The 27,050-nt window shown below is 45.1% G+C and overlaps 1 protein-coding gene across 1 annotated transcript in view; it reads left to right on the top strand.

Moving 5' to 3' along the window:
- ERICH1 (glutamate rich 1) overlaps nt 1–27,050 on the top strand; it is a 115,802-nt gene that overhangs the window by 3,825 nt on the left and 84,927 nt on the right. The window contains exon 2 of the mRNA XM_084623151.1: nt 25,752–25,916. Coding sequence (XP_084479277.1) covers nt 25,752–25,916 — 165 coding nt within the window. The remainder of the gene's footprint in view (nt 1–25,751; nt 25,917–27,050) is intronic.

Raw genomic sequence — 27,050 nt, 5'->3', positions numbered from 1 at the left:
ACGCGACTCCTCTGGTGCCCTAGCTGTCTTGTCAAGGTGAGAAGAGAAAGATCAAAGACAACACGCTAGAGGACCCTGGGCCTAGAAAAGGGTGGCAATTGAGTGAGTGCCCAGAAGTTGCTCACAGTGTCAGCAAGAGCTGGCAGGGTGGCCAAGGAACACACACACAGACCAGCTGTATCTACACTGCAATAAAAAATAAATAAATGGGTTCTTAACTCAGGTTAGCTGACCTGCTTTCAGACTGCATATAAGGCATATGTTTTTAATGGTGAAAGTAATTAGCCATTGGAACAATTTACCAAGGGTCATGGTAAACTCTTCATTCCTGACTATTTTAAAATCAAGATTAGAAGTTTTTCTAAAAGAGTTGCTTTAGGAATTTATAATATACCACAGTACAATCCAGACTAATGGGCAGCAGGGTCACCCCTGCCTTGGTGAAGTAGCTCCCACCTCAGGCACTCAAACAGCCTTCCACCACCCAAGCCACAAGCTGAGTGTCTTTGTAGTTGCAGCCTCCCAGCCACACCTGGGTTACGCTCTAGCTCTCACCAGCATTGGTTATTTTGCAGGGTGATCCTAACATCCCCAGTACCAGATTTCCCTGCCAGAAATGAATGTCCTATTCTGCCCAGCCCTCACCTAGAGAGTACAAAATATTTAAAGTCTGTTATTTCTTAAAGGGACTAATTTGGCAGTTTATTATCTCAAATAATTATTCAGACACTTCCGTTTCAGACACCTTCTACACCTGTTTGAGCTTTCTTTGTTTCCCTTCCTACTTGATGACTCTATTTGCTGCTTAAATGCAAATTAAGCAGAGCACACATTTCTTTGCCTAGGGCAGACCTGTTTGCTGACTTCTGCTTGGGCAGGGCTGTGGGGTTTGGAACACACAGTGTTAAAATCATACAGGGAAATCTTGTAACTTTACAGAGTATTGCTGCAATTTTATCAGAACAATCTTGACTAGCAAATTGAGATTTAAAATGATACCTTATAAGACCTGCCTGTGATATTCCCCTCTGGTGTTATCTGGACTGGTGATCTGCTAGGTCACTCCAATTCTTGACTCTGTGAGCCAGCCTTACCCCTGCTGTGCTGTGAGAACTCCCACTCCTGGGCTCTTCACACACACAGCCTCTGACATGTAAGCTGCTCCTTAGATTGTGCAACCAAATGACACTAGCCAATATCTCCGGTCCCAGACACAACCCTAGGAACCTCCATCTTGCAGTGTCCCGTTATGCCAGCTGGATGCTGCAAGCCTATATGAGTTCGTCAGTTTAACAAAGAAATGGATATGTACCGGGCTTGTTATCCCAAGGAGAGACTCTGACATGCCTCAAACCAAATGCACTGCTTCGGGTAAAATAAACAGATGTATTAACTATAAAGATAGATTTTAAGTGATTATAAGTCAAAGCATAACAAGTGAGATTTGGTCAAATGAAATAAAAGCAAGACGCATTCTAAACTGATCTTAACGCTTTCAGTGCCCTTACAAACTTAGATGCTTCTCACCACAGGCTGTCTGGTGGCTCTTCAGCCAGGCTCTCCCCTTTGATCAGTGCTTCGGTTGCTTGGTGTGGTGTCTGTAGATGTAAGTGAAAGAGAGAGAGAGAGCATGGCAAAGTCTATCCCTTTTATCATGTTCTTTCTTCCATCATGGCTTCACCTCTCCCCCACCCCCCTTCAGAGTCAGGTGAGCATTACCTCCTTGCAGTCCCAAACTGGCCAAAAGAAGGGGGGTGACTCACTTGAGAGTCCAACAGATCCTTTTGTTGCTGCCTAGGCCAGTGTCTTTTGTTCTGTGAGTCTGGGCTGGGTTTGTCCCATACCTGTCCTGATGAGGTGTGAATTGCCTCTCTGCTCTTGGAGAGTTTTTGCCTGGGCTTATTTTAAGTCATGAGGATACATTTTCAGCCTCATAACTCCATACATGAAATTATAACCTATAACATTACTGTAACAACAATGCTCAGTGCATCATGAGCCTTCCGAAGATACCCGACATGACAAACCTTGCATTGGATACCACACAATCATTTTACAAGAATGAACATCGGGCTGCTGGGTGTTTTCCCCTGAGGTACAGAGCATCACACCTCCCCTCGTAGTTTGCTGCAAGAGGGTTAGTCACTGATTAGCTCGAAGGCAATTTGTTATAGTTCTCTTGGGATCCAGCCATTAAGGCTATGAGGCAGTGCAGTTCCATATGTTTGGAGGGTAATAATATGACAAGACAGCCTGATCTAATAAAATCTTCGAACAGAGGTCTCTTAAACATGGCTCCTTAATGGGGGAACATGAGTTTCCAGCTATTAATAAAAGTCATGCTATACATAATTCCAGCAAGCATAGATGGTAAAGTGCCATATATTCAGTACCTTGGAAATACCATTGTGTATATTAGGATTCTGCTTTGACCAGAGAGACAGCTGGCTTTGCGCATAATTCTATGTGAAATACAGTGGAATTTGACATTAACCATGCACTCTTAACAGAATCCTGAAAGAACTGACCGACCATCTTTAGACCACTTATTTTTTGATTTATGCATACAAAAAATAACAGTACTTATCCTACAGATTGTTAGAGCTAGGGATAAGTTTAAAATTAAAAAAATAAAGTTAGCTTATTGGTTAAGGAAAATTGTTTATGAAGAAAGGCCCTGACTAGTAAGAAGGAGGGCCTTAAAAATAATGTTTTAAGGTCAAAAGGAATAAATTGTAGGAAGGATGTCTGATTCAAAGAATAACTAATGAAATAAGGGGAAGTTTCTAAAAAGAAGACCTCTAACTGATAGGAGTGACTGATTTAAAACCATCTGCAATCAAAGAGAATCTGTCTTAAACTGAGCCAGCATGGACCTTCCCATCCCACATATCTATGTGAACCCCGGTGCAATGAAAAAACTGTTGGACAGCAAGGAGGAGGGGGAGGAAAGGTCTTGGGGAGAAAGAAGGTTATAAATCTTATGTGGATTAAGACTGGACATAAGGGTAAACTGTCTCAAGTTGGTTTTTAGCTGAAGTCAGTAATTGGCAATGACATCATTTGTTTGTTAAAAGGAATAAAAAGTCAGCTCTTAAAGGGTTCATTGCTAATACCTACCTGACCACACTGAAGCAAACCGGCATGGTCTAAGCACCTCTTCAGCTAGCCCAGGGATTGGCAACCTTTGGAACGCGGCCCTCCAGGGTAAGCCCCGTGGCGGGCTGGGCCAGTTTGTTTGTGGGAAGTGGCGCAGGGCGAGAGATGTGCTGGCCGCCGCTTCCCGCAGCCCTCATTGGCCTGGAGTGGCAAACCGTGGCCAGTAGGAGCCGCGTTTGGCTGAACCTGTGGACATGGCAGGTAAACAAACCGGCCCGCCCCGCCAGGGGGCTTACCCTGATGGGCCGCGTGCCGAAGGTTGCTAATCCCTGGTCTAGCCCGTTTGTCAGTATCTTGATCAAATACTTATAAATTATTTGTTACTGTTTCGATGTAGTAAATTGCTTATTATTTAGGATTTTTAAGCATGTTTAAAGCAATTGCATAAAGTCCCATTTGGCCTTTGGATTTAATAAAGGAATTTATAGTTAAATTAGTATTTGGTGATTTCCTGTATTAGTAATCATAATTTCAAATATTATTAATTCCAACACTGTCCTTGACAATATTTAATAATACAGTTCTCATAGTGCATAACTCCCATCAATTTCTTTAGGAAGAAGCAAATGAACTGTTAACTCAAATGCAGCCAAGATTTTTTCCTCATTGGCCAAAGCAATTCAGCACTACTGATCCAAGTGTTTCCATAGAGACTTGCAACTACCGGATGTGACCAAATTTTGATCTTTATGGTAATGTGACATTTCCTGCACTTCAACCTGTGACCTTGTCTTAAATTCACACTGGCGTTAAATCACATTAATTTCTGACACCTGTACACTTCTGTCACAGAGTATCAAGTGTAATAGAGAAAGTAGTCTTGATTGAAAAGGAAACTGACACAGTACACTTGTGCTACATAGCTCATAATTCACACTATATCAGTCCCAAAAACTAACTAGGGTCAATTATAGTCAGCCAGTCTGTAATCCAATGCAGTGACAAAAATAGATCCACCCACTTGAGCTTCTCATGAGTGGCAGGTTCTGGAAAGACAAACTGAAAGGAATTCTGTGGAAATAGTAGTAGAAAACGTGGATCTTCTTTGCTAACAGGTATTGGGTTTGGTGAAAGATGGTGCGAGGGGTGGGAGTTATATTATGCAGATTACATTTTAATATCTTTTCAAAACCAAGCAAATTCTGAGCAATCTAGGCTTAAACCTAGCCAAAACTGACAGTTTAGGCTTGGGACCTCTACTTGCACACGATGTGTATTTTTGTTAGATATATCTTTAAAACAAAAAAACCACCATCCCAGATACATGAAAGTATAACCGTGCACCAAAATAGTTATGAAAACACTAATGACTTGCATTAGGAAGGAGGGAAAAGGGTTGGTCTCTCACTGTGTACGAGTATGATTATACTCTTTAATGGCACAATCACTTTTTTTTTTCTTTCTGTGAACCCTGCCTTATATTGGATGCACAAGGAAGCAGAATTTGCACAGGGAACTAAAAAAGGCTTATATTTCCTCACTCCAGAATGTCTGACCCTAAATGACCGTTACGTCAACCTAAATAATTTGGTCTTTGTGTAAAAACACAAACAAACACACACACACAACGTACTCATTAGAAGGTGTGTAAAAATAATTGTAACTTGGGTATTTTGTTATAGTTTAACATGATTCTTGATTTGCATGATGAAGATTTTCTAAAATGAAAATATATAGAATTCATATATTCTGTTTGGAAATAATTATAGGATCAAGTTATGCTAAAATAGGTGTTGTGGATACCACTGGGGACAGAGAGATGATAATAAGGATATATTGATTAGAAAAACAGTAAAAAATAAAGAACTAATGTGGAAAAACTAAAAGGGGAGATTATCCAAAATTTAGACATGGATTAAACAAGAAGAAACCTGTAATTGCTAGAAGAGCTCCTCCCAATAGTAATGTAATTGAAATTCAAGTGGCAGCAAATATGTTCTTTAATTTTATAGATGTATTCATAAGTGTCCATTAGACAAAGTCTCTCAATATTATTAAGTGCCCCACAGGGGCAGCAGTTGTGCTCTGAGGCTGGCTGGGGTTGGCTCTCCACTCCGGATGTTACAATCTCTGGGGTTTCCGCACCCAGGGTGTAACTACAGCGGGGCGATCAGGACAGCTACACATGGTGCAAAGTGGGGGGTGTGGAAAAATGGGACACTGTGGGTAGCACAATTCCTCCTGGAGCTGCCCCTACCCACAGAGCCTGGCTGCCATGAGATGCTCCCATGGGCAGTAGCAAGTAAGCATCTTCATTTTGCACCTCATATCCCGATGAGTCGAAAGAATAGTAAATATGGCAGGCGACCAGCTTGGCTTAACGGTGAAATCCTAGCGGATCTTAAACATAAAAAAGAAGCTTACAGGAAGTGTAAGGTTGGACATATGACCAGGGAAGAGTATAAAAATATTGCTCGGGCATGTAGGAATGATATCAGGAGGGCCAAATCACACCTGGAGCTGCAGCTAGCCAGAGATGTCAAGAGTAACAAGAAGGGTTTTTTCAGGTATGTTGGCAACAAGAAGAAAGCCAAGGAAAGTGTGGGCCCCTTACTGAATGAGGGAGGCAACCTAGTGACAGAGGATGTGGAAAAAGCTAATGTACTCAATGCTTTTTTTGCCTCTGTTTTCACTAACAAGGTCAGCTCCCAGACTGCTGCGCTGGGCATCACAAAATGGGGAAGAGATGGCCAGCCCTCTGTGGAGATAGAGGTGGTTAGGGACTATTTAGAAAAGCTGGACGTGCACAAGTCCATGGGGCCGGACGAGTTGCATCCGAGAGTGCTGAAGGAATTGGCGGCTGTGATTGCAGAGCCATTGGCCATTATCTTTGAAAACTCGTGGCGAACCGGGGAAGTCCCGGATGACTGGAAAAAGGCTAATGTAGTGCCAATCTTTAAAAAAGGGAAGAAGGAGGATCCTGGGAACTACAGGCCAGTCAACCTCACCTCAGTCCCTGGAAAAATCATGGAGCAGGTCCTCAAAGAATCAATCCTGAAGCACTTGCATGAGAGGAAAGTGATCAGGAACAGCCAGCATGGATTCACCAAGGGAAGGTCATGCCTGACTAATCTAATCGCCTTTTATGATGAGATTACTGGTTCTGTGGATGAAGGGAAAGCAGTGGATGTATTGTATCTTGACTTTAGCAAAGCTTTTGACACGGTCTCCCACAGTATTCTTGTCAGCAAGTTAAGGAAGTATGGGGCTGGATGAATGCACTATAGGGTGGGTAGAAAGCTGGCTAGATTGTCGGGCTCAACGGGTAGTGATCAATGGCTCCATGTCTAGTTGGCAGCCGGTATCAAATGGAGTGCCCCAAGGGTCGGTCCTGGGGCCGGTTTTGTTCAATATCTTCATAAATGATCTGGAGGATGGTGTGGATTGCACTCTCAGCAAATTTGCGGATGATACTAAACTGGGAGGAGTGGTAGATACGCTGGAGGGGAGGGATAGGATACAGAAGGACCTAGACAAATTGGAGGATTGGGCCAAAAGAAATCTGATGAGGTTCAATAAGGATAAGTGCAGGGTCCTGCACTTAGGACGGAAGAACCCAATGCACAGCTACAGACTAGGGACTGAATGGCTAGGCAGCAGTTCTGCGGAAAAGGACCTAGGGGTGACAGTGGACGAGAAGCTGGATATGAGTCAGCAGTGTGCCCTTGTTGCCAAGAAGGCCAATGGCATTTTGGGATGTATAAGTAGGGGCATAGCGAGCAGATCGAGGGACGTGATCGTTCCCCTCTATTCGACATTGGTGAGGCCTCATCTGGAGTACTGTGTCCAGTTTTGGGCCCCACACTACAAGAAGGATGTGGATAAATTGGAGAGAGTCCAGCGAAGGGCAACAAAAATGATTAGGGGTCTGGAACACATGACTTATGAGGAGAGGCTGAGGGAGCTGGGATTGTTTAGCCTGCAGAAGAGAAGAATGAGGGGGGATTTGATAGCTGCTTTCAACTACCTGAAAGGGGGTTCCAAAGAGGATGGCTCTAGACTGTTTTCAATGGTAGCAGATGACAGAACGAGGAGTAATGGTCTCAAGTTGCAGTGGGGGAGGTTTAGATTGGATATTAGGAAAAACTTTTTCACAAAGAGGGTGGTGAAACACTGGAATGCGTTACCTAGGGAGGTGGTAGAATCTCCTTCCTTAGAGGTTTTTAAGGTCAGGCTTGACAAAGCCCTGGCTGGGATGATTTAACTGGGAATTGGTCCTGCTTCGAGCAGGGGGTTGGACTAGATGACCTTCTGGGGTCCCTTCCAACCCTGAGATTCTATGATTTCAAACAGTTTGAAAACCTCTGTGCTAAATGGAGGTCAGAAATCTGGAGGGCCTTATGGCTCCACCCCCACTACCCTGTTTTTTCCTCCCCCAAGGCTTTGTACCTTGAGCGGCTGCCCCACTTGCCCTGCTGTGGTTGTGGCCCTGCATTATCATGACGGCTGGGCCAGAACTGAGTGGCACTGGGACCCCAGAGGTTGCTGTGCCTGGAGCAGGGAGTCGAGCCCAGCCAGCCTGTTGGGACAGGAGCTGCCACGTTACTTTTTCAGACATTCTGGTGACTCAGTTATTGGTTGAGAAACCCTCGTCTAGGCCATCCCTGAGAGGTGTTTTGTCTAACTTGTTCTCAAAAACGACTCCAATGACTGGGATTCCACAACCTCCCTTGTTAACTTCTGTTGACCTCTGAAGCAATTTGGCAATGCATAGTATTACCGTCTCACAGGAAATCTGGACTCAAGCTGTTTGCAACTTTGTGCCCAGGCCAGTGTAGGTTTGCAGGCCCAATTACAGAATGGGGGACTATATTGTGGAAAGCAGTGACTCTGAAAAGGATCTAGGGACTGTAGGGAATAAGCAACAGAACGTGAGCTGCCAGTGCAATGCTATAGCAAAAACAATTTAATCAGAGGCAAATTAAGATATATTGGGGCAGTGGGAACGAAGAACACTTGGGCCCACCACATCCCTTCCAGGCATGAGGTCCCACCCCCTGCTCCTCCCCTTTTCCCCCAAGGCTCCACCCCCTGGCCTGACCAGAAGCCAAGCCATGGTAAGAGCTGTCCAGGGAGTCTGGGCCACTATGGGGAGCCCTGGTCCCTCCACCTGCCCTGGGTGGCGTGTCCTGGGAGTGGGGGCAGGGACAATGGCTGGGGGTTGCTGTCTGGCACTCCAGCCCCCTGTCCAAGGCAGGTGCAGGTTCTGGAGCTCCCCCACAACTGTCTGGGCTCTTTGTGCAGTTCTTACCACAGCCTAGGGCAGTCGTTCCCAAACCATGGGGCACACCCCGCTAAGGGGGCACAGAGGACTGTTCGGGGGGGGGGCATGGCAGGGCCCAGCCCTCTCCCAGCTCTGCTATGGCCCTCCCACCGGCTGTGGCTCTGCTCCCGGCCACACACCCACTCTCAGCCCCTGACTGTGGGCCCCGGCCCCACTCCTGCCCTTCTCCTGGAGATGGAGGGGGTATGGACTGGGTAAGGGGGGACGTGACTAAAATAGTTTGGGGACCCCTGGCCTAGCATGACCATATGTCCCATTTTGGCCCCAGACGTCCTAACATTTTTGCAAAACTGGGCATTTGTCCCATTTGCTCTCGCCAACTGATCACCAATTCGCAAGAGCAAATGGGACAAATGTCCAGTTTTTCCAAAAAGGAGGGGGGCGGATGAGTGGTGGGCCTTGGGGCGGGGCAGTTATGAGCAGTGGGTCTCGGGCCAGCCCTGTGCAGGGAAGATGTGGGCTTCAGCGAGTGGCTCAGGCCAGCCCCACACGAAGGAGCAGAGAAGGCCAGCTTTGTGCGGGGGCAGGAGAGAGATGGGCTCAGGGGAGCTCCGTGCCACACGGGGGTGGGAAGGAAGGGAGAGGGCTCAGAGCAGCACCACGCCAGGGATGGGAGTGGGTTGAGGGGGCTCAGAGCAGCGCCACACCGGGGAGGGGAGAGGGGCTCAGGTGAGCTCCATGCCTGGTGAGGGGGGGGAGAGGGGCTCAGTCCAGCACCACATTTGGGGCGGGGGGGGGTGCCTCAGTCCAGCGTGGGGCTGGGGTGGGGTCTTTGTCCAGCATGCAGGGTGGGAGATCCTTGGGCCACCTCAGTGTGAGGCTTGGACAAGCAGCAGTCAGCCAGCTCTGTCTCAGGGCGACGGGAATTGCTCATCACCTCCACACAGGTTTCTTTGGTTGGGCTGGAGGCAGGGCTGCTGGTGGGAGAGGAGGAGCAGGGGCTGTGGCTAGAGTTCCAGTCACTCCTGTGGGGCTCTCCAATTGGTTGGGTACAGTAATCCGCCACTGGATCTAATGCTATCCTTGTATGTATAATCAGAGGAGTAGCGAGGAGAGGGTGACTCTTACCTCTTATGTACGGCATTGGTGAAATGGACAATGGAATACGGTATCCAGTTCTGGTGTCAACATTTTAAAAAGAAGACTGTGCAATTGGAGAGGTACAGAAAAAAGCCAAAATGATTTGAGAGCTGAAGAAAGTGCCTTAGTGCTGTGATTCCCAAAATTCTTCCGCCGCTTGTGCAGGGAAAGCCCCTGGTGGGCTGGGCCGGTTTGTTTACCTGTCATGTCCACAGGTTCAGCCAGTTGTGGCTCCCAGTGGCTGTGGCTCGCTGCCCCAGGCCAATCGGAGCCACTGCAAGTGGCGCAGGCCGAGGAATGTACCAGCTGCCGCTTCTGGTAGCTCCCATTGGCCTGGAGCAATGAACTGTGGCCACTGAAGCCGCGATTTGCCGAACCTGCAGACGTGGCAGGTAAACAAACCGGCCTGGCCTGCCAGGGTCTTTTCCTGCGCAAGCGGCGGAGCAAGTTTGGGAACCACTGCCTTAGTGGAAGACTTAAAATTGCTCAATCAGCTCATGTTATCAACAAGAGGATTGAGGGGTAACTTGACTACAGTGTATAAGTACCATTACAAGGAGAGAACACTGCATACTAAGGAATTCTTTAATCTAACAGAGAAACGCATAAGAAGAACCATTGGCTGGATCCCAAAGCCAGGCAAACTCAAATTAGAAAGTGGGCGCAAAGCTTTAACAGAGGATGATTAACCATTGGAACTGCCAAGGAAAGTGATGGATTCTCCATCTTTTGATGTCATCAAATTCAGACTGGATGCCTTTTCTAGAAGGAATGCTTTAGCCAAACACAAGTTATTGGAGCTCAATACAGGGGTAACTGAATGGAATTCTATTTCCTGACAGGAAGACGGAGTAGATGATCTTCTGGCCTTAAAAGCTAGGAATAGTAATTCTACCCAGAAGCCTGTTGCCAGCCAGTGAAAACCCTAAAGCTCTGGTATAACATACTCCCAGTGTGAGACTCCATTTAATAAACGGGCTGTGGCAAACTGCATTAGCTTCAATTTCTTAGTAGTCCTCATGTCACTCCATGCAGAGTTTGTTGTTTTTCAGCAATCTAATCTTGCAGTGACCAAGATAAGGATACAGCTCCTATCTATAATAAACTGCAGCACTTTTGTCAAGGTTCCTCCCCCACTCTGAACTCTAGGGTACAGATGTGGGGACCTGCATGAAAAACCTCCTAAGCTTATCTTTACCAGCTTAGGTCAAAACTTCCCCAAGGTAACAAATATTACCCCCGTTATCCTTGGACTGGCCGCTACCACCACCAAACTAATACTGGTTACTGGGGAAGAGCTGTTTGGACGCGTCCTTCCCCCCAAAATACTTCCCAAAACCTTGCACCCCACTTCCTGGACAAGGTTTGGTAAAAAGCCTCACCAATTTGCCTAGGTGACTACAGACCCAGACCCTTGGATCTTAAGAACAATGAACAATCCTCCCAACACTTGCACTCCCCCTTTCCTGGGAAATGTTGGATAAAAAGCCTCACCAATTTGCATAGGTGACCACAGACCCAAACCCTTGGATCTGAGAACAATGAAAAAGCATTCAGTGTTTTACAAGAAGACTTTTAATAAAAAATAGAAGTAAATAGAAATAAAGAAATCCCCCCTGTAAAATCAGGATGGTATATATCTTACAGGGTAATTAGATTCAAAAACATAGAGAACCCCTCTAGGCAAAACCTTAAGTTACAAAAAAGATACACAGACAGAAATAGTTATTCTATTCAGCACAATTCTTTTCTCAGCCATTTAAAGAAATCATAATCTAACACATACCTAGCTAGATTACTTACTAAAAGTTCTAAGACTCCATTCCTGTTCTGTCCCCGGCCAAGACGACTACAGACAGACCCTTTGTTCCTCTCCCTCCTCCCAGCTTTTGAAAGTATTTTGTCTCCTCATTGGTCATTTTGGTCAGGTGCCAGCGAGGTTACCTTTAGCTTCTTAACCCTTTACAGGTGAGAGGAGCTTTCCCCTGGCCAGGAGGGATTTCAAAGGGGTTTACCCTTCCCTTTATATTTATGACACGCCCCCCAAATCTCAGCTAGGGTGAAACACTGGCTGGGATTTCTTCCTGGAGCTCTAGGAAAAACAGAGTTAATAAGACACATGCATCTCTAAATATACTACCAAGTACATAAAGACTAACAATATTTTCCACATCTCAAGGACGATTTTAACCAGTTGATTCTGGGAAACTTTCACGGGAGAGTGCATCAGCCACTTTGTTAGAAGCTCCTGAGATGTGTTGGATGTCGAAATCAAAATCTTGGAGAGCTAAACTCCACCGAAGAAGTTTTTTGTTAGTTTCTTTGACGGTGTGAAGCCACTTTAGTGCAGCATGGTCGGTTTGCAGGTGGAAACGCCGTCCCCAAACATATGGGCGTAGCTTTTCCAGAGCGTAGACAATGGCATAACATTCTTTTTCAGTGACTGACCAGTTGCTTTCCCTCTCAGACAGTTTTTTGCTGAGAAACACTACAGGGTGGAATTCTTGATCAGGTCCTTTCTGCATTAAAACTGCTCCCACACCACGCTCGGATGCATCTGTGGTTACTAGGAACGGTTTGTCAAAGTCTGGGGCCCTTAGTACAGGGTCAGACATGAGTGTCGCTTTAAGCTTGTTAAAGGCCTTCTGACACTTTCTGGTCCACTGAACAGCATTTGGCTGTTTCTTTTTGGTTAGGTCTGTCAGTGGGGCAGCGATTTGGCTGTAGTGCGGTACAAATCGTCTGTAATAACCGGCCAAGCCTAAGAAGGATTGAACCTGTTTCTTTGACTTTGGGACAGGCCACTTTTGGATAGCATCCACTTTGGCCTGTAGGGGGCTGATAGTTCCTTGACCCACCTGGTGTCCAAGGTAAGTCACTCTGTTTAGGCCTATTTGACACTTCTTAGCCTTAACAGTTAGTCCTGCCTCCCTTATGCGCTCAAGGACTTTTTGTAGATGTTCCAGGTGGTCTGCCCAGGAATCCGAAAATATGGCCACATCGTCAAGGTAGGCGACTGCATATTCTCCTAATCCCGCTAGGAGACCATCTACAAGTCTTTGGAAAGTGGCGGGTGCATTTCGCAGCCCGAAAGGGAGTACATTAAATTCATACAGCCCGAGATGTGTGATGAAGGCTGACCTTTCCTTGGCAGATTCATCTAGCGGTACCTGCCAGTACCCCTTGGTTAAGTCCAAGGTAGAGATGAACTGGGCCCGTCCCAGTTTCTCTAATAGTTCATCAGTGCGTGGCATTGGATAGTTGTCTGGGCGAGTTACAGCATTTAGCTTACGGTAGTCCACGCAAAAACGTATTTCCCCATCTGGTTTGGGAACTAGAACCACTGGAGATGCCCATGCACTTTCAGAGGGGCGGATTACACCCATCTGTAACATATCCTGGATCTCCCGTTCTATAGCAGTTTTAGCTTGAGGAGACACCCGGTAAGGTTGGACCCTAATTGGGTGAGCATTACCTGTGTCAATGGAGTGGTATGCCCGTTCAGTCAGTCCTGGGGTGGCTGAGAACGTTGGCGCGTAGCTAGTGCACAGCTCCTGGATCTGCTGTCGCTGCATACGCCCAAGGGTCATGGAGAGGTTCACCTCTTCCACACCACCAGCACATTTCCCTTCGTAGTAGACACCTTCAGGCCACTCAGCGTCGTCTCCTCCCTGGGCTGTAAACTGACAAACCTTTAATTCTCTGGAATAAAAGGGCTTTAGAGAATTAATATGGTACACCTTAGGCTTCCGGTTGGAGGTGGGGAATGCTATGAGATAATTAACAGCTCCCAGGCGCTCCTGGACCACAAATGGCCCTTCCCACGATGCTTCCATTTTATGGGCCTGGAGCGCCTTTAAGACCATGACCTGGTCTCCTACTTTGAAGGAACGCTCTCTGGCATGTTTATCATACCAGGCTTTTTGCTCTTTTTGAGCATCCTGTAAGTTTTCTCTAGCAAGGGCTAAAGAGGTTCGGAGGGTGTTTTGTAGGTTGGTTACAAAGTCCAGAATGTTAGTTCCTGGAGAAGGTGTAAATCCCTCCCATTGCTGCTTCACCAACTGCAATGGCCCCTTAACCTCACGGCCATATACAAGTTCAAATGGGGAAAACCCTAAACTGGGATGTGGTACAGCTCTGTAGGCAAAGAGCAACTGCTGCAATACTAGGTCCCAATCATTGGAGTGCTCATTTACGAATTTACGTATCATGGCCCCCAAAGTTCCATTAAACTTCTCCACCATGCCATTTGTTTGATGATGGTAAGGAGTGGCAACCAAGTGATTTACCCCATGAGCTTCCCAAAGGTTTTTCATAGTTCCTGCCAGGAAATTAGTCCCTGCATCTGTGAGGATGTCGGAGGGCCAACCTACCCTGGCAAAAATGTCTGCTAGTGCCTGGCACACACTTTTAGCCCTGGTGTTGCTTAGAGCTACTGCTTCCGGCCATCGGGTGGCAAAATCCATGAAAGTCAGTATGTACTGCTTTCCTCTGGGTGTCTTTTTCGGAAAAGGACCCAGAATATCCACAGCTACTCGCTGAAATGGAACTTCAATGATGGGGAGTGGCTGGAGAGGAGCTTTGACCTGGTCTTGGGGTTTTCCCACTCTTTGGCACACCTCACAAGACTGGACATAGGTAGAAACATCCTTGCCCATTCCCTCCCAGTGGAATGACCCCCCCAAACGGTCTTTGGCCCTGTTCACCCCAGCATGGCCACTAGGGTGATCATGGGCTAAGCTCAAGAGCTTGGCCCGGTATTTAGTTGGAACTACCAACTGTCTCTGAGGATGCCAGTCTTCCTGGTGTCCCCCAGAAAGAGTTTCCTTGTATAAAAGTCCTCTTTCTACAACAAACCTGGATCGATTAGAAGAGCTGAGAGGCGGTGGGTTGCTCCGTGCCGCCGTCCAAGCTCTCTGGAGGCTTTCATCTGCTTCCTGTTCGGTCTGGAACTGTTCCCTTGATGCTGGAGACATCAGTTCCTCATGGGATTGTGGACCTAGGCTTGGTCCCTCTGGAAGCGATATAGGGGATGGAGCTGTTTCTGTTGACTGTGAACCGCTCTCCGCTGGTGCACTATGTTGGGATTCAGGCTCCGGCTGAGCCTCTTGTGTAGGGTTATCGGCTGCTGCCAGTTCAGGTTCGGTGGGGCCCTCTGGTGTTGAGGTTGCAAGTACTGGATTCAGTGCTGACACGGGGTCTGGTGTTGGTTGTTTGGCTGGTTCCGGTTCTGGGACTGGTTCCGTCTGGGTCTCTGGGACTGGATCCACTACTGCTGTTGCAGACATTGGCCTGGGGTCCAGGTCCATCACCTCTGACTGGGTCCTGATAGAAGTTTCCGGAACAGAGCTAGGCCTCACGGCTTGTTTAGCCTGGTTGCGGGTGACCATTCCCACCCTCTTGGCCTGCTTCACATGATTGGCCAAGTCTTCCCCCAACAGCATGGGGATGGGATAATCATCATAGACTGCAAAAGTCCACATTCCTGACCAGCCCTTGTACTGGACAGGCAACTTGGCTGTAGGCAAATTGAAAGAGTTGGACTTGAAGGGTTGAATCGTCACTTGGATCTCTGGGTTGATTAAATTGGGGTCCACTAAGGAAGCATGGATAGCTGACACTTGTGCTCCGGTGTCCCTCCACGCGGTGACCTTCTTCCCACCCACACTCACAGTTTCCCTCCGCTCCAAGGGTATCTGGGAGGTATCTGGGCCTGTGGACCTCTGGTGTGATTCCGGTGCAATGAACTGTAATCTGTTGGGGTTCTTGGGGCAGTTGGCCTTTACATGCCCCAGCTCGTTACACTTAAAACATCGTCCAGCTGACGGGTCACTGGGGCGAGGAGGGTTGCTGGAGAACGGGGTGGTGGGATGATAAGGGGTCTGGAGGGTTCTTTGGGAGGTAGGTGGGGCTTTGGGCGGCCCCCGGTAATAGGGTGTGGTCTGGGGTGGTCCCTTCTGGTCTCCGCTCCAACTGCGACCAGTTTTCTTCTTCTCTGCCACCTCCATTTCCCTCTTGTGGGCAGCCTCTTGGTGTTGTTCTGCCTCCCTTTCTTGTTCCTTCTTCAGCTGCATGAGTTCTATCTGTCTTTCATGTTCCCTTTGTTTTTCCTCAGCCTGAAATTTGGCTAATTCCAGCTGTAGTCGAGCTGAGGATTTGGCCATTCTAACCTCTCTGTTTTTAACTAACTTTACACCCGAGGTTTAGAAATAAACAAACAAAACTTGGCTGTAAAATTTTGCTGTGCTGGAATAGAATACCTATTCTCTGATAGTGATTGTCAGCCTACAGAAAAAGACAATTCCCTTGTCTCTGCTCTGGGCCCAAATTAAAGCAAAAACCCTCCAACTACTTGGAAACCTGCTTACCCAGCCCAAAGAAGAAAAAAATTTCTTTTCAAACCTGTGCTCCTTGTAAAACAAAAAAAAAATCAAAATCCTAAAAAAACCCTGCCACTTTTGTCTCCAGGCAAATGGGTAGAGCACACACCCCCTATTTATTTTCTTGCAGATTTGGGTTGAGACGGGGAGGGTACAACTGCTACGTTAGCATCCAAGAACAGCACAAATGTAATAACACACCTAAAATTGTACAACAGTAGCCCGTCTAAGTCCAGCTGCCACCTGAGCCTGGGGGAGAGAACCCAGAGTTAGATATGACTTGTTATCAGAAGCACTCTATATAATATCATATGCAATATTCCAAGGAATGTGAATGTAGGGAATAAGCACTGAATGGAAAATTGCTTGCTGTTCTGGGCACTTCAGTAGCAGACACTGACTCGTTGGCAGAAGTTCAGAGAGGAGAATGAAAAATTATTAGGAGACAGGAGGGATCGCTCTAGGAGGAAGGATGTCAAGAGCTAAATATGAAAAGTAGTACTTGTGGCACCTTAGAGACTAGAGCTCTGTTGGGTACAAAGGAACTGTGACTAGGAATAATGGGACTACGTTATGAATAAGCTTAGTCTGGATAAGCCTAGGGTGGGAGGAGCACCACCTTTACAGAGAAGTTTATTATACTATTCAGTAATCTTCCAAGGAAAATTGTGGAAGCTCCTTGACCAGAAATGTTTAAAACAAAGGACAAAAACCTTAAGAAGCCCAGTGAAGAAAAATCATGCAATGCTTTTATATATTTTCTTTCTTGTGTGAGAGATGAACTAGGTAACCTAAAATGTGTTGGGATTTTATTTTTTTTTCCATCTGTGTTTTCTGTGTAGACTACCGAATCAAGATAATCTCTCTTTCCCGCTCTCCTGTCCTATTGTACACTGTCATTCCATACTTGGAGGAACAGATGTTGTTGCATTTTACACATGGAAAGACTTCAGAGCAGGTCCTGACCCCTAGTCGCTTTCCTGTGTAGCCTTTCTTAGTAGAAAAACACTTCTGTGTTTGATGGAGACAGCAATTAAGTAGGGGAAATCTCATGTTTCTAGTCAGTTTTTCCTTTTAATCCAGATGTAATGTGTAGAGCATGTCTGATATTGCTTTCTTTTTGCTGCCCAAGATGCATCTGAATAGGCAGTGGGCAACCAATTGAGTTACATGGCAGGGGTGCTCACAGTATGTATGGCAGGTAGCCAACAGTGTATGTCAGGCACTCCATGCAGAAGGCCTCTGGAGGAAACTCACTCCTCCTACACTGAGCCAAGAAAGGAGCTATTATGATGTTGATTGGGACTTTAATTTTGTGTAATCAACACAAGCAGGATAACTAAACAAATTAGAGTCTCAAATAACCGTTAGATAACTTTAGTAACAGCAGGAGAACCTTTACATCTGGAATTTTATGCTGGTGTTGGCCTATAATGTTAATTTTTGCCTTATTTTCCAATTTCTCTTGTACAGCTTTGGTTTTGATCAGCACTTTGTGCTGGACAGCGAGTCTATGTGAGTTACAGCTGTCTTTGCATTTCAGTTTTCAGTTTCTCTTACTAATATGGGGTCTGTCTCTTCTGGGAGTGGGTGGGAAGTCTCTGGGTACCACATTGTGTTCTTCTATTATGTGAGTTCAAGCTTGAATTCCTCTCTTATACTGGCTTGCTTTCTCTTTAATGGGGGTTAGTGCTTGGTGCATTGTGTGTGGGGTTTTGTTTTGGTTAAACATTTGTTGCTTTTATTTTTGCAATGTATTATATATCTCTTTCCGTATACAGCTTTTATGTTTAGTTCTGCAGTGACTAATGTTTGTCTAGCAGTTTAGTATCTGTCACAACTTGCTCTCATTGCTAAAAATAGCAGGTGCCTATTGCCCACACAGAGTACCAGGAAAGATAAAACATGTGGTCTGTGGTTGCTGCTTTGGTTGCTTGTACAATTGAAACATCCCACATTTTTAGTGCTTATTTTTTCATATATTTCAGCCTTTCACCTTGACAAGAACCTGTGATCTACTTATAGATTTCATTTCCCTCCTACCCTATCCAACTAATCCAAGAATCACTACAGCTAAAATTTGTGTCTTTCAATCTTGGATTTAAAATGTCAACTGAAAAATCCACAGGCTGTTTGTGACATGATCACACTGAAATACTATCTTGCATTTCTATGTCAAGCTCTCTAGATCCTCAGACACAAAACACTGGGTACTCATATACAGCTTTGGGCACTCAGCGTTTAGAGATTGCACCTGTGAAGTGCTGAATGTTTACAGCAATGGTTCTCAACCTGTGGCTCAGTCGGCACGCAGCTGCGGCCCATGGGACATCCTCAGGGCCATATAGGTAGTATTGGATGTGGTAAATATGTTGAGAACCACCGGTTTACAGTGTGATGCTGAACATCCTCAACTTTCTTTGGCTTGAATGGGACTTCTGTTAAGTGCAAACCTTGAATTTGTCATTTAGCACCTTTCAAAATATAGCCTTTCTTTAATATATATTTAACTCTATAAAAGCCCCTATCCAGTCCCTTCTAATGATTGTACAGCATCTGATTGCAATGTCAGAATGATCACATGGTCTTTAAACCTTTCTTACTCCCTGCTGAAAAGTCTCTCCTCCCGGAAATCTACGCAAACTGACACCTGGCAAAATAAATCAACCTTGCAGGATGTCATGAAGGTCAGAGAATCTGGGTTCTCTTGCAACACAGTGTAGAAGGGAGTTCCAGGATTGATGACCCTTGCTTTAAAAACTGACACAAGCCCCTCCCATTTAAACAAGAGGAATAAAATCCAACTCAGGAAAAGATGTCAGGATGTGTGGGCAGGAGGGCAGTATGTGCACGCATGCTTCCAGAATCAGCCTATTTTCTTCAGTAGTGACAGTAATAAGCTCATAATTTGTTGGAAATTCTGGCTGGCATTGTGGTTGATGGATGGGTTTAATTATGCAAAAATAAAATTGATATTTAAATAGATCCCAGGTCCTTTGCATTTTCATTTTATACATGGATACCATAATTGGAGACTAGCTTGTTGTGGTTTGGCAGCTGTTTTTCTCTCTTGAAATCTACATCTGCTGTTTGTATCTTCTTAATTCATATTTCCGATAAAATGTAACTGGGTTTTTTTTTTAAGTCAGACTGTTGAAATGGAGCTAAAACACTCCATAACCCTTCATTCTAAATATCATGTGTAGATTACAGCTCTTCATAAAGGGGAGGAAGCCAGGGTACCGAGAGGGAGCCAGGTTTTCAAAAGTGGATTCTAATTTTGGGTGTCTGAACTTGCATATCATAGGGCCTGATTTTCAGAAGTACTAACTAAGCCTATGTAACTTCAGTTGATGTAAGTGGGAGCTGTGGATATTCATTAACTTTGAAACCAGGCTATCTGCTGGCCCACTGCCTTCATTGTTTGTTTAGATCTTAATCTTCTGCAGATGTATCTGCCTGCTTTTTTTTTTTTTTTTTAGGTTAAAATTTTGTTTAATCTCCTTCAGTCCATTATATTTTTCTCTTTGGAGTGTGTTTCAAACGTTAGCAAACTTCCAAAGGAGGCTAAATTAATGTATTTCTTTTACCTCTTAATGTGTAATGAAGAGCATAGATATAATTTAGCATTCATCCCCATTTTACTCAAGATAAAGCTCCTCCGTCTTGTTTTGATATACTTTGTATTTATCATTGGTTTCCATGTGTAGTCCTTTATTTGGTCTTAAAATCACATGACCGTGCACATAATCCAATCTGAATTAACTGTCCTAGTAAAATTTCCATTTATGACTACCAAGTTCTGGCACTGAATAAATTAAAACTATTTTTGTTCAAGCCAAAAAATAACCTTACCTAAAAAGGTTATCTCCTTCATAGCCCTAACTTCAAATGTTCTCAGATTTATGTAAATATAGAAAATGATTTCCTAGATTAGAACATGCTTTCATCTCAGAAGGGTTGTAGGGCACCATTGTGACCAGTGCCAATAATTGTTACTGTCTCACTGAGCAAAGAATATATATTTGTACACTGGAGACACACAGCATGGGGAAAATCTTCTCTGTACTTAACATCGCTACATCTTTCCTAACACTTCTAGGAAGCTTTTCCTTTAATGAATTTAGTGATTGTGAAAGGTGCTGGATTGGAACCAATTTGTCTGGATCCTTATCTGTAGTGGTCACTTGAAAGGGTGACAGAACACAGTAGTGCAGTCTTTGTTGTTGTAAATTTGGCACCGCTCTTGAGCACAAAACTTTAATTGGGCTAGATTTTGATTTGCTAGAAATATAGCAATGCCAGTGAGTAAGGGCAGGGGGAGAGCAAGGCCACACGCCCTGCCATGTGCAACTGCAGTAGGGCTGCTTAAATCAGAGCTTGACACATGGGAAAGGAAGGCAAAGAGAGCACAAAATGCATGCCTGATGCACTTGCCCTGACTCCCGTGGTACTGTGGAAGTATAACATTGTATAAGTATAAGGTTGTATAAGGGGACATCCTGGATACATTATATATGAGGGGGCATGCCAAAACATGTTACAAAGTATCTGAGGGAGCACACGTAGGGACAGTTAGCTATTGAATGGAGAAGCAATTAAGATAGAGCCAGCACATCTAAGAAGCAGGCATCAGAATGGAAGGTGTGAAGGGCAATTAGTTAAGTTAACTGGAAGCTGTTAAAGGAGATTGTTTTATTAGCAAAGCTGCTCTGCTAATACATTTAGAAGTGAGCCCCCCGAGTGGGGCTTGTGTCTTTTAATTTATACAGTTTTTTGGAGAACAAGTTACAGAGAACTTACAGACAAAAGAAGAAAAAGATTTTAGTCACCACCCTTCGAGATCCCTGAGACCACTCATGTATCTTCAATTACCTGCCACCCTTAACAGAGTGGTCTGATAAACTGTGAGTCTGAGTCAAACTTTGACAGTACATATGTGTACACACAGGTCAGTAGCAGGGCAAGCAAATGCCCCATCAAAATGGGTGAAATAATTTACCCCTCCTTTCTTTTTTCCCCCTCTCCAAAAGCAGGATGTAGGCGCTGGAGGAACTGAAACTGAGTCATCATTTCTTCTTGGGGCAGCAGGTAGTTGCACCATCCCATCCTCTGGACTGAGTCTAAAGACTCTCTTACCATTTATTCCCCCCCACCACCACATTATTCTCAATACGCTTATTGAATAAGAATCTAAGCCACAGTCGCAATGAAATTATTCCTCTAGTTAATGAATAGAAATTGTGATTACAGCATAAAATGCTTTTTTCCCCTGAATGTCCCACACTCGTTGTTCATACCTTGTCATTTCCTAGAGGCACGAGACTTCATTCATAGTAAAATAATTTAGGCTTTTAAATAGTGCTGTGAGCCAGTTTAAATATTTAAAGAGAATCTTGTTCTGAATGAAATTATAATGGGTGTATGTATACTATGGTAGATGACTGTTTCCCCTCATGTCTTTCAAGATGCGTAGTGCTAGTCACCACTAAGTGCCAAACTGTGCTCACTTTTCTGATGTAAGTTGTTCAATTGAAGTCAATAGGACTAATTCTATGAGTGAGATGAGCAGAATGTGTCCATAAAATGGGACTGATACTGCTAAGGACCTGGCAAGAGTACTACTCCTGATGTCAATGGGACTAGTTATTATAAGTAAGGATAGAAGCATCTGGCACTACATTAGGGACCTGTGATGGGTTGTCACCCCTGGAGTGCAGTCTGAGAGCTGGGGGAACCACTGCACCCCTCTAAGATACACAGCTGGGTGGGGACACATCCAGCCTAACCCAGGCACCGTTACTATCCAACATGACAGCAGGTGGTGCTACCTGAGTGGAAACAACAAACACCAGCCAATTTCCCAGCTCCCCAGGCTCCTTCCCCCACCCCCGTGTATAAACCCAAAATTATACTGTCTTGCATTGTACAGGGAACTGTACAGCGTAAGCTCATAGTTTGCCTGCCTCTCAATGTGTAGTGGAAATGCAATAGGCCCTCTGAGCTAAGATTCCCAAACATTTCACTCCAAACTCACTGGTTTAGATCAAAACATAAAATAAGTTTATTAACTACAAAAGATAGATTTAAAGTGATTATAAGTGATAGCAAACAGATCAAAGCAGATTACCTAGCAAATAAACAAAAGCACAATCTAAGCTTAATATACTAGATTGGATATTAATAGCAGATTCTCGCCCTAAAAATGATACAAGCAGGCTGCAGATTCTTAAGGGGCAAGCTGCACTTGCTTTACAGCTTGGATCCCCAGGTCTTTCATACACAGGCTAGAAATCCCTTTAGCCTGGGTCCAGCACTTCCCTCAGTTCAGTTTTTGTTCCTCAGGTGTTTCCAGGAGTCATCTTGTGTGGGGAGTGAAGATCCCCAGATGATGTCACTCCCTGCCTGATATAGTTTTAGTATATGGTGGGAACCCTTTGTTTCAAAGCTTGGTTCCCAGGTCAGTTTGTGGAAAAGTACTGACATCCCAAGATGGAGGGCAGCATCATGTGGCCTGGTCACATGTCCTTGTAGAGTCATAGCAGCCATTACTTACAGCAGTGGTGGGAAACCTGCAGGCCGCATGCAGCCCGTCAGGATAATCCACTGGCAGGCCACAAGAAGATTTGTTTACATTGATCGTCCACAGTCATGGCTGCCTGCAGCTCCCAGTGGCCGTGATTCGCTGCAGGGACATGCTGGCCACCGCTTCCCGCAGCTCCCACTGGCCAGGAATGGCAAACCACGGCCACTGGGAGCTGCGGTGGGCCATGCCTATAGACAAATAAGATCAGCAAAATGTCTCGTGGCCCACAATCAGATTGCCTGGCTAGAGGGAATACTATTCCTTAAAAATAGCTTTATCATGAAAAAGGGAGCCCTTCCATCCTATCAGCCTGTTAAAGTAATAAAACCCCATTTCTCCAGGCAACATTATAATTATTTCGTTAGAATCCCACAGTAGGTTACCCTGAGGATAGAAGTGCCTTTTCCTGCCAAAACATTAAAATTGGATCAAAGGTTAGATAACTATCTCCAAACCTATTCTCCTCCTCTGCTCTGTAAAAATCTCTGCTTGACCAGGCATACATCATAACCCAAGAGTGTCACACTCTAGACAACAGCTTTCTGTGACTAAAACAAAATATGGTTTAAGTGACTAAAATACTCAGGCATGCTCATTAGGAAGAAGGCAATTTTAGCTACAGCTTGGTTTTATTTAAATGACCTTTGCATTTAAATAACCAATAGCAGTTTGTACTGCAAGCATGAGATGATAGGGTGAGGTGGAAGGCAAAAGGGCATGTGAGAAAGTTACTTCTCTAATAGAAATAATAGTGTTAGCATGTGCTATTGCTACCATTCTCGTTACTTTTACATACAAATCATAGAATCATAGAATATCAGGGTTGGAAGGGACCTCAGGAGGTCATCTAGTCCAACCCCCTGCTCAAAGCAGGACCGATCCCCAATTAAATCATCCCAGCCAGGGCTTTGTCAAGCCTGACCTTAAAAACTTGTAAGGAAGGAGATTCCACCACCTCCCTAGGTAACACATTCCAGTGTTTCACCACCCCCCTAGTGAAAAAGTTTTTTTCCTAATATCCAACCTAAATCTCCCCCACTGCAACTTGAGACCATTACTCCTTGTTCTGTCATCAGCTATCACTGAGAACAGTCTAGATCCATCCTCTTTGGAACCCCCTTTCAGGTAGTTGAAAGCAGCTATCAAATACCCCCTCATTCTTCTCTTCCGCAGACTAAACAATCCCAGTTCCCTCAGCCTCTCCTCATAAGTCATGTGTTCCAGTCCCCTAATCATTTTTATTGCCCTCCACTGGACTCTTTCCAATTTTTCCACATCCTTCTTGTAGTGCGGGGCCCAAAACTGGACACAGTACTTCAGATGAGGCCTTACCAGTGTCGAATAGAGGGGAACGATCACATCTCTCGATCTGCTGGCAATGCCCCTACTTATACATCCCAAAATGCCATTGGCCTTCTTGGCAACAAGGGCACACTGTTGACTCGTATCTAGCTTCTTGTCCACTGTAACCCCTAGGTCCTTTTGTGCAGAACTGCTGCCGAGCCATTTGGTCCCTAGTCTGTAGCGGTGCATTGGATTCTTCTGTCCTAAGTGCAGGACTCTGCACTTGTCCTTGTTGAACCTCACCAGATTTCTTTTGGCCCAATCCTCCAATTTGTCTAGGTCCCTCAGTATCCTATCCCTACCCTACAGCGTATCTACCTCTCCTCCCAGTTTAGTGTCATCTGGAAAGTTGCTGAGGGTGCAATCCACATCATCCTCCAGATCATTTATGAAGATATTGAACAAAACCGGCCCCAGGACCGACGCCTTGGGGCACTCCACTTGATACCGGCTGCCAACTAGACACGGATCCATTGATCACTACCTGTTGAGCCCGACAATCTAGCCAGCTTTCTATCCACCTTATCGTCCATTCATCCAGCCCATACTTCTTTAACTTGCTCGCAAGAATACTGTGGGAGACCGTGTCAAAAGCTTTGCTAAAGTCAAGGAACAACACGTCCACTGCTTTCCCTTCATCCACAGAACCAGTTGTCTCGTCATAGAAGGCAATTAGATTAGTCAGGCATGACTTGCCCTTGGTGAATCCATGCTGACTGTTCCTGATTACTTTTCTCTCCTCTCAGTGCTTCAGAATTGATTCCTTGAGGATCTGCTCCATGATTTTTGCAGAGACTAAGGTGAGGCTGGCTGGCCTGTAGTTCCCAGGATCCTCCTTCTTCCCTTTTTTAAAGATGGGCGGTACATTAACCTTTTTCCAGTTGTCCGGGACCTCCCCTGATCGCCATGAGTTTTCAAAGATAATGGCCAATGGCTCTGCAATCACATCTGCCAACTCCTTTAGCACTCTGGGATGCAGCGCATCCGGCCCCATGGACTTGTGCACATCCAGCTTTTCTAAATAGTCCCGAACCACTTCTTTCTCCACAGGGGCTGGTCACCTTCTCCCCATGCTGTGCTGCCCAGTGCAGTAGTCTGGGAGCTGACCTTGTTCGTGAAGACAGTGGCAAAAAAAGCATTGAGTACGTTAGCTTTTTCCACATCCTCAGTCACTAGGTTGCCTCCCTCATTCAGTAAGGGGCCACACTTTCCTTGACTTTCTTCTTGTTGCTAACATACCTGAAGAAACCCTTCTTGTTACTCTTAACATCTCTTGCTAGCTGCAACTCCAGGTGTGATTTGGCCTTCCTGATTTCACTCCTGCATGCCCGAGCAATATTTTTATACTCTTCCCTGGTCATTTGTCCAATCTTCCACTTCTTGTAAGCTTCTTTTTTGTATTTAAGATCAGCAAGGATTTCACTGTTAAGCCAAGCTGGTCGCCTGCTATATTTACTATTCTTTCTACACATCGGGATGGTTTGTCCCTGTAACCTCAATAAGGATTCTTTAAAATACAGCCAGCTCTCCTGGACTCGTTTCCCCCTCATGTTATTCTCCCAGTGCCAACAAGACACTTTAAGCAGTCTTAAGATGCTTGTGTAGCATTCTTGTAAAATGTCCTGTCCTGGCTGCAGAGGGTTGCAGCGTACAATTGCTGCCGCGAGCTAACATTTACTCCTTTAGCTCGGAATAGCCAGGGGGAATGCTGGCTATTCCAGGTTCAAAATTTCACTGATGACCCTTGAGGATGTGGGATTTACGTGCAGATGGCAGCTTGCACTTACAGCTGGAGGAAAGGGAAGCAACTCTTAATTGATTAGAGGGTTAAAAAAAGGATCTCAGAATACAGTGATTTATGTCTATTGTAAAGATGTTTCTACTTTTATTTATTACAATTATTTTTATTATCCCATAGTGTTCATAGGGAAAGTACTGAAGAGGCTCTTCGCTGCTACTCCCTCCACTTCTCATGTGCCTGTTCCAAGTGGAGAAGAGATGGTACTAAAAAATCCCACATCAAAACCACAGCAGAAGGATTCTGAGAATACTCAGGCTTCATCAAACTGTGCCAGTTCGGCAGGTAATGTAATCTGCTAATTACTGCAATGTGAAAATACTTGGGTTTTGGTCATTGTTTTTAAAGAGAAAAAAGTTATATATGAACGCATAGTGCAGAGCCTTGTCCTATGTATGCACTGAGCCCCAAATTTTAAATGCAAAATTACTTTTGGGTTTACCCATCAAGTTCCCTGCAGTGCATACCATTCGGCATCTTGATCAAACTAAATTTTTCACTGACAAAAAATCCTTTGTTAATGCAAAGTTAGAGTTGCCTGGTGGTATCGTGTGTCCTTCCAGAATGTCAAGTTCAGCAAGACTCAGAAGTCTGAGAGTTAAGGTATGCACCAGAGCAACCTTGATTTTTGTACATCCTGGTTTTCAGAATTCTGAGTTTTGTTGAACTTGAAATTCTGGAAAGGCACATGATTCTACCAGGCAACCTTAACTCTGCACTAAGAAAAGGATATTTTGTTAGCGAATTTCCTAACTTTTTTTTAAACATAAAAATGCTCTTTGTAGGAGTTCTTTATTCGGACAGCTGTAGTTATTACAGAGGTGTACGGTAAAGATGCTACTGTGACCCGCTAAAGGCCAAAGATGCAATGTGATTCCTAAGTGGTCTGTAGTTTACCCCGCAGTATGTTTTGTTATAATGTAATGGTTTGTACTTTGAAATGTTAGGAGTGTGGAGTGGCTGACAGGACAGGGAGAGAAACTGCGCATTGACTGTTACGGAATGCTGATAGACTTTCTGTTTTGGTTAAGCATGTGAGAGAACACTGTGTGTGTCCTTCTCTACACAGAACCTTCCCCATATTTCCAGCTAACCCTCCCCTTCCTGTCTTGCAAATCATTATACTCTAGAAGCAAAGTTGTCCATTGCTGTTTGGTGCCCATTGCTGGTGCAAACAAATCATAGGCAGCACTTTTCTTTGCTACATAAGCTGAGCTGTACATTGAGCTGCTTCCCATAGAGAGAGGACTGTGCTGGACTGGCGGAGAGAGGAGATGGTGATGGCAGAGGCAGTGAAGGGATTAACATGCATCCATGGTAATCATTGCTCTAGCTAGGCTCACCCACTTAATCTCCACTCCTGACCATCCTGCCTGTCCACACCGGGAAGACATGTACCTCAACTTTGTATTTCCTTGG

Source organism: Lepidochelys olivacea (assembly GCF_965140295.1).
Source record: "Lepidochelys olivacea isolate rLepOli2 genome assembly, chromosome: 3".
In the NCBI taxonomy this organism is placed as follows: Eukaryota; Metazoa; Chordata; order Testudines; family Cheloniidae; genus Lepidochelys; species Lepidochelys olivacea.
This window is presented reverse-complemented; position numbering and strand designations above follow the sequence as displayed.